The 8,783-nt window shown below is 34.6% G+C and overlaps 1 protein-coding gene across 2 annotated transcripts in view; it reads right to left on the bottom strand.

The window, feature by feature from the left end:
- Window positions 1-1,297: 1,297 nt before the first annotated feature.
- LOC102591855 (uncharacterized) overlaps window positions 1,298-8,783 on the bottom strand; it is a 14,981-nt gene continuing 7,495 nt past the window's right edge. The window contains exons 3-7 of one of the 2 annotated variants that reach the window (XM_006342213.2): window positions 5,060-5,206; window positions 4,835-4,948; window positions 4,631-4,678; window positions 2,838-3,268; window positions 1,298-2,037 (exon numbers count right to left, since the gene is read on the bottom strand). In XM_006342213.2, the coding sequence (XP_006342275.1) occupies window positions 1,426-2,037; window positions 2,838-3,268; window positions 4,631-4,678; window positions 4,835-4,948; window positions 5,060-5,206 (1,352 nt within the window). In that variant the 3' untranslated portion in view covers window positions 1,298-1,425. Of the gene's footprint in view, window positions 2,038-2,837; window positions 3,269-4,630; window positions 4,949-5,059; window positions 5,207-8,783 lie in introns of both variants that reach the window. The other variant, XM_015306477.1, reaches the window with a different exon arrangement.

Genomic DNA, 8,783 nt, shown 5'->3' with positions numbered 1-8,783 from the left:
GTCATTAATCATATCATATTGTGTTATATTTTTAAGAAACATCTTAGATAGTTGTATTTTGGTAGGACTAAAGAAATATTTGAAGTACAAGTAAATTATATGTTGTGTATGAATACTTTACCGGAAAAACCCGAAAAACCGAAAAACCCGAAAAAACTCGAGGTTGAAAAACCCGAGTTTTATTGGTTTGGTTTGGTTTATAAATTTAAAAATCCGACCTAAATGGTTTGGTTTGATATTTGAAAAACCCGAACCAACCCGGCCATGTACACCCCTACTCAAAAGAAAGTGTCAGGGGTAGTATCAATATAAATACTATGTACTGGTAAGCACCATAGGCTGACTAAGATTAGTAATGAGTATATAATTATAGGTGTTAAACACGTAGATAGGTTCACTCCACATAGTCAAACAATAGAATCACAAGTCATAGAAATCATCATTAATCACTAACATACTTACACGTGTAGTGGTGGAGCCACATACAATTGAGGGGTGTCGACCGACACTCTTTCATTGGAAAATTATACTGCATAGCTAGATAAAAATATATTTTTTCTGTATATATGTTACATATTGACACTCATCGACTTTTACACAATTTAACTTCTTTATATTTTGACACTCCTTAGTTGAAATTCTGGCTCTGCCATTATACACGTGTATAGATATAAATGCATTTCATCCTTTTGGCATATCCCGATCCTCAAACATTGAACTTGCAAGTACACAATAACCAAATCAACGCTTCGTGAATACCAGTGTGTGTACCCTTCTCTATCATATTTCCTCTATCAAAATCATTAAGCACTGAGCAACAATTGCCAATCAATATAAATAATCACACTTGTAATATTAAATTAGAGGCATCGACATGTCTTATAGTTATGTTCAGTGGCGGAGTCATAATTTTTAATAAGGGGGTTCAAAAATTGTAGAAATAGACACACGAAATAGCCGAAGGGGGTTCGACATCTACTATATATGCATAAAAAATTATTTCAACCATGTATAAATAATATAATTTTTCACCGAAGAGGGTTCAGATGAACCTCTTTAGTACAAGGTGGCTCCGCCCCTAGTTATGTTGATGAGAGAAACGTTAGAAGTCTTACCACATATTTTTCTCTTATCATATGTTTTAGGATTCTTTAATTTTTAAAATATATTTTTCTCGTACCATATATTTTAAGAATCATTAATTATTAATTCTCCTGTAACCTTTTACCATATATTTTTGGATTTCCTTAATCTTAAATTTTATAAAGATAATTAATTAATAATTTAAGGAAAATAGTAAATGAAAATTGTATCTATTATACTCTTTCAGCAAAGGACACAAAGTTAAATGTTGAAATTCTAAGGACCTTCGTGTTTTTAAAGTAATATAAATATAGATAATAATAACAATAACAAAATTCGTCACTAAAACAAGAGGTTACTCTTCTTCCCAAAAATGCCAGCCCCATATGTTGAGGAAATGAGAGCAACAAGGAGGGGAAATTGCAGAAGCACAAATGAAGTAATCGGTAGGCAAGCCATTGTTGCTACTGGTACAAGAACCCATGATTTCTTCTCCCCAAACACGAGATACACCGTTGCACTAAAGCTTATCATCATGGATGTTATGGAAAGAAACAGAGTTAGCAGTCCCAGGATAAGGCTCCTTGGCAAAGTATGCAGGAAATCTTCTTCTGCATAACGAGACGTCAAAACTGACAAGAACACTAATAGAGAGGTGCTTGAAGTAAACAATGAAGCTGCATTCGAGATTGCAAAAATGATGAAAGCAATGTTTCCAGAGAAAATGGGGAGTCCAGTTTGTTGTTCGTTGCCACCTGGTACTGTGATTGCGGCAGCAAATGCGATGGTAGCAATCAGTGCTGCTGCAATTGTGCATGAGCTTGATGTATCTTTCATCCATTTTTCTCCATCTACCTTCAACTTCTCATGTTCATCAGTAAATACCACATACGGAGCATTCTTCTCACCGTTTAAGGATTCCCAGTACAAAGGTGGTACAATCTTCTTTACTTCCTAATTTTTTTTAATATATATATACACACACGATGTTAGTCGATTAGTTAAAAACAACCAGCCAAAATGGTTCGATTCATGCCTCATATTAAACTAGCTAGGCTGGTTAAATGAGTGGAAAATCGTTATGTGCCAAAAAGTAAAATCTAATAACTTACCACGGTAGATTTACTATATCAAATATATGATAGTTCTACAGACTAACTTGTGTCTAGGCTGGAGTGGTACATATCTAAAATAGTAGACTTAAAGAGTTCATGAGATGCTGTACTAAAAGGAAACTGTTCAACAGCACATATATAACTAGGAAATAAAAAGGAAAAACAGTAAATCTTACTAAAGGTGTATACCTTGGACCGTGATACTAGTAATTGAGTTAGATTTGGAAGGACTTACAGTGCAATTCAAGATTTATAGTAATAGGCGATAATGCAGTAATTAAAATGCATAGTTAGTGTCAATGCGAAAGACAAACTTTACCTCCGTCTCATATTAGTTGTCATGTGTCACTTTTTGAGAGTCAAACTATATGAATTTTGACTAGCATTTTTTAAAATATATATTTTCATCAAATTAACATGAGAAAAGTTGCAACTTGTAGTACTTGTCGTATAGGTTTTGGATATCAAAACTTTAAATAAAATATCAACTTGATCTAATCCAATTTATCTTTAAAAATGAGGCAATTTGACTTTCGAAAAGGAAAACATGACAACAAATTTAGGATGGAGGGAGTACTAATTCTTAATCACATAATGAGATAAATTCGATTAGGGTGTATGGTACAAAAGTTAAATCACCTTAAACCATTGTAGTTCTCGTTGCATCTGAAGAGCTGGTCCAGAGACAAGGTTTAACTTATTTTGTGCCATCTTTCCAGCCAAATGCAATACGGTGTTGCCAGAGGAGTCTACGGAAACCATCAACTGGTGCCGAAGCTGGCTCATCTGACAGATCAAATTAAACACATTTTCGCAGCGATGCTCAATTGCAATGTGAAATATATTCTTCGAATCTTGATCATAACAATAAGCTAAAGAAGGAAATTTTCTGAAAATAATTTCAACAAGCTCATAGGTGTCATAACATGCTGCATCAAGCAGAGGACGGCTGACAATGGAGTCAACTTCTTTGTCATTCAGAGTTTCTATTTTCTCGCATAAGCATTCTGCATACTTAACTGCATTGTGATGAATCAACTTTTTCTTCCGGATGTGCTTCAAAGGAGGCACTGCAATGCAACAACACACAAAGCAATTTTTTCGAGACACAAAGTACAAAGAAATTAACGTAGGCACAAAACAACTCATAATTGATCTAGAAAATATATCTGAAATCCTTAGGTGCATAAATAAATTTGCAGATTTATTTCAAGATTGCATAGATAAATCCAAGAAGGTAATCAACAAAGTTAGAGGGAGAGATTTATATGGCTTGAACCAGAAGTCATTGACACGAAAAGGAGAAAAATAAATGTATAATGGAGGAAATGAGGTGAAGGTTTAAACAGGATCAAATGCATTAAGGACATCCCAGAGCTAAGTTGCTCGGACTCTCCAAAAATTTGCCACACCCGTGTCGGATTCTTAAAAAATACACTATTTTAAGAGGATCTGACACATACCCATTGGCATTTTTGAATAGTCCATGCAACATAGTCCCAGGGAATATTATCAGGATATAGTGAGATCAAAAGTGTTAAGAGAGACATTTTGATCACTTCTTTAACTCATACTATGATATTTTTTTCAGATCTTCATACTTAAGTATTAGACAAGAACTTTAGCTACACTCATACTATGTCCATAAAGAGGTATGAAGTGCCTTAGCAAGTTGGAGTAGAAATATGTAGAATGACTTGACAAGTTATTCAATGTTATACTTCTGAGTGGAAAGATGCCAACAGAGTGGAGGAACAGTATTTTGGTGTAACAACCCGACCCCTCATATTGAGTAACTGTATCCTGAATCATGTTTTGAGTTTGTATATATGTTGATTTAACTATCTGTGACTTGTAGGGATCTTTTGGGTGATGAATTGAGGGGTTCAAACGAGTTAGCAAACCTAAATAGTGCTTGTCAAAATTTTGGTGCATCTGGTGCACCAAGATTTTCTCGAAAGGATGCACCGTGAAAGTGAGATGAGGACCTAAATAGTGTTTCTCCTGAATCATGTTTTGATTAATTTGAATAGGTAAGTAAGAACTTGAAAGATTCCTGTGAGTAAAACTAATCAATCATGTTGATTAATAACCCAAAAATGAGGGAAAGAATGTCTATTTTTTAAAGTTGGAGGAAGTTGATCTTTAAAGCAAACTTAGGAGGTTTAAATGATATGTACCCATAAGAGACATAACCACAAGAGTATATTAGGGAACCCCTAGCGTTAGAGAATCTTTACGTATACAGTATTGAAATACTATGTTGCTCGGACTCTCCGAAATACTGCTGCAGATCCTCCAAAAATACACTACTTTTAAAGGATCTAACACGCACTCGTTGACATTTTTGTAGAATCCGAGCAACATAGTTGAAACATCGAGAAGATAATTTGAGAAACTGATCAATGAAGAAGGACAGTGGGAGATCTTACCTACAATTTCAAGAACACCAAAAATAAGGGTATGCAACTTCTTGATCACTGAGATAAAAAGTACACGAACGCTAATGAGATTCTTAGTTTTTGATAAGTTCATTTGGTCTTTAGTTTTCCTTAAATTCTTGAGGACATTTGTCGAAAAGGAAATCGATATACCTTGAATATTAAAGAAACAAAAGGAAGATGATAAAAACTCACCAGTCCTGAAGTAAATTCTTACATACTTTGTCTTAACCATTTGTGAGTCATTCTCCAGATCATTGGCATTTGGTCTTCTTTGGCGACTCCGTGAAGTTGAATTGACAGGAACACCTTAATAGGGGGAAAAGGTGATTAACCAGTTCTTTTCTTTTTTATTTTGTTTTTTTTCCTGCGAAAGACAACATGAATTAGGTAAACAAAGAAAGAGGAGGTTACACTCACAATAGTAGACTAATTGTTGCCAAAAGTTTAGATGACTTCCGCTGAGGAAAGTAAATTCTTTCATGGCAAGCTCCTTCAAAGCAGATTTTCCTTCTGAATCATATTTTGCCAAATCAGGATAGTCTTCGACCAACTCTCTGGCAAAATCTATCAACCAAACTTGCTAATTATAGTTTGCACAGCAATTTCTTAGTATATCAATAAACTAAAATGAGAAGTACATATATGGATTAACAATTAGTATCGAACCTAGCAACACAAACAATAATGCTGTACAGAATCTAGCAACACAAACAATTGTTGGCCGGCCTACTTTTACTGAAAATTGAAATCAGACAACGATAGTGACATGAAGCTGAAAAAAGAAACAGTGATGACAAGATATTGACCCATCATGTAAAACTCAATTACAACTAATTAAGTGTTCATATTGAGTATGTAAATAACTTGATAAAAAAACAAAGCATAGTACCCCTGTTGTGATAGGTCATATTATACTGAGCATGTAAAACATTGTACATGGTCAACGCATGAAAATAAAGAGACGTCTTGTGATACCAAAAACAGTAACTCTAAGGATTGAGTTTGAGTAATTGGAAGACTGAGAGCATGCTTGGATGGGCTTATTGCGTGACTTCTTCTTTTTTCTTTTGTCTTTTTAGCTTAAAAATAAGTGCTTATAAACACATTTTTAAATTTACCTAAATACATAAAAAGTGCTTAAAATGTGTTTATAAGCACTTAAAACAAGCCAATCCAAACAGGGCCTGAGTCAAGAACTAGCGGAATAGTTCAAGAATTCCAGTCAAGAAAGTAAGAAGAAGAAATTGAGTCTAATTGTTGTTGAATTTCATAATTGTATAATCTATCCGTCAATGTCCTATTTATATTGTCTGCTAAGGCCTACTATTATTGAATACATGTATCCACAAAGAATTACCTCTCAAACTCAACTAACAAACTGAATTAGTTTCTAACAACTTTCCTGCTAATTCTTCCTTCAATTAATTAATCAATCTGGCTCATGAGCAGAATTTTCGTGTATCAGTACTTCCCCCCTAAAGTCACCCTTGTTTACATGCAAAAATGGTGAACTACCTCCTCCCGGTTCAAATGGGATCTCTGATAAATCAGATGACAACCAGATGAACAAGATGATTACTCCTGCACTTATATCATTAATAACATCCTCATAATTTGAGGCCATAATTTTATGAATGCTCCAAGAAGTAGCTGCTATGTCAATTCTATAACCAAGCATGTCATAATTTTTAACAATGTCAAAGTTCACCATTTGTTTAACTAACTTGATGTTAAACTCATGGATAGTAATCAAGATACCTTCAATGTTGATATTATTTTTGTTTTTTAGGCTTTGATGCAGAGAGCACTAAGCTTCCCTTATAAAGTAGCAGTACTATTGAGATCATCAGAGAGAGCTACCAAAGTCCTTTTAATCTCCATGAAATGTTGTTCATTGTAATCGAAGGTATGAGAATACTTGATGAATTATTCCATGAATCAACAAGTATAAATACATGGAAATAGAGTCCTAACTATGGAAAGAATAAAAAGAAGATCCTATCGATACGATATCAATCCGGACAATTATGTTATCAATGTATACAACAAGTAACATGGCTAAACTCATTCCTTAACACTTCGATTCAAGCTAGAGCATATATATTGATCTTGTCTAACTTGTTGCAAAGATAATCAACTCGATTTTCATTCAATGTTTTCATAAACAAATCAGCTAGTTGTCAACAAAGTGAGAGTCAACCTCTATATGTTTCAGCCTTTCATGATACACCGGATTTGAGGTGATATGAAAAGCAACTTGATTATCACACCAAAGTTTTACTCGTGTAGTATGCTTTAACCCAATTTTCGTGAGAAGATGACGTATCCACATAATCTCACACATAGTCTGTGCATAGCTCTATACTAGGATTTTTCCCTAGAGCGTGACATAACATTATGTTTCTTACTTCTCCATGATACCAAGTTTCCACCCACAAAGACACAATAACCAGCAGTATACCTTCTATCAATCATGGATCCAGTCCAATTTGCATCTGCAAAACACTCAATCTGAGAATCCCCCTGACTATCATACAATATGCATAAGTCCAGGGGCTCCTTTTAAGTAGCATAAAATTTGTTCTAGAGCTACCCAATGTTTGACCGGACAAGCAGACATGAATTGGCAAATAACACTTGCAACAAAAGCAATATATGAATGAGTTATAGGGATATAGTTTAGTTTACCAACTAATCTCTTGTATCTCTCTAGATTGTCGAAGGAAGCACCATCATCTTTCATAAGATGCGCATTAGGAACCATTGAACATGTACAGGAAGGACCAGGAGCCGTCCAAATAGAAATAATCCTAGCTCTGATACCATGTAAAAGATATGACATCTAAGCCTAAATCAACATAAAAAACTAGCTCAAGAGGGGAGAATTCTCCAAGTCTAAATAAGCACATCAACGGTCCATTCTCCAACTAATGTGGGACTCTAACACCTCGTTCACGCCCAAGCCCCACTGGAGTGGTGGACTTAGAGCCCAAACAGAAATGAACCTGGCTTAATACCATGTAATTGAAGGTATGAGAATACTTGATGTGCTATTCCATGAATCAAGAAGTATAAATACATGTACATAGAGTCCTAACTATGGAAAGAACAAAAAGAAACCCTATAAACACGACATCAATCCCTACAGTTATGCTATCTATGTATACAACAAGGAAAATGGCTACATTCACAAGTTCCATTTCCTTGCTTTCATCTACAACTATTTTTATTGTAAATTTTCCTTCAAGAAATTCAACTCCAAATGCTTCACACTTCTGCAATAGTTTTGATATTTTTATAGTTATTAGGAAAAACAACTTCTAAATCTCTTCTCATGGCAAAGCTTTCATATCACTCTCAAAGTCGAACCATAAATCACAAGAAATTATGACCTTGGAAAGAACCGAATCAAAATGAGTTTGCCATGGGAGTACTTTCATTCCCATCACTATATAAAGATTGTGCATCCATATCACTCTCATTATCCTAGAAAAGCCAAACAAGATGCATAACTTCCAAAGCCTCTGCATCCCTCTCATTATATATATAGAAACATCAAGAAGCAAGTCTTAAAAAGCTTCGGTTTTATTGTTTCTTTCAATAGTGCCGCTATATGAAGAATCACATTTAAATCCGTTAGTGTTGGGGCATTTTAATATTGCAAAATGTTGCATAGCATTGCCACAGTGACCGTTGCCTCAGAGTCGTTACTTCCTCTATTCATTATTGCATTAGAATATGCATTGGTTGACTTTCATTTGCTGTTATATGTTTGGGAATTATGGCGATTACTTTGTTGCCGTTGGAGTAGCTAACTGCTGCATTACTCCATTAGGAGTTATTGCCATATGCACTTCAGTTTTGCAACAGATGCAAAATGCCATTGATGACATTAGTGTCTATTTGATTGTCACTCATAATTCCTCCATTATACCTTGTAACATATGTAACTCCTAAGGCTATTATCTTCACTATTTACTACACAATTTATCTTCCTATTCATTGCTAGGAAGACTTCTTCTAGTATAAATAGTGGTAGTTTTCATTTGGTTTGACACACACAACACACAAGAAAATTATAGAGTGCATAAAGTTTGTCAAAAAGAGAGTTCTTATTAGTTGAAGGGAGGTGTTCTTTTTT

The sequence above is a fragment of the Solanum tuberosum genome, unplaced genomic scaffold (assembly GCF_000226075.1).
Source record: "Solanum tuberosum cultivar DM 1-3 516 R44 unplaced genomic scaffold, SolTub_3.0 scf00033, whole genome shotgun sequence".
Classification (NCBI taxonomy): domain Eukaryota; kingdom Viridiplantae; phylum Streptophyta; class Magnoliopsida; order Solanales; family Solanaceae; genus Solanum; species Solanum tuberosum.
This window is presented reverse-complemented; position numbering and strand designations above follow the sequence as displayed.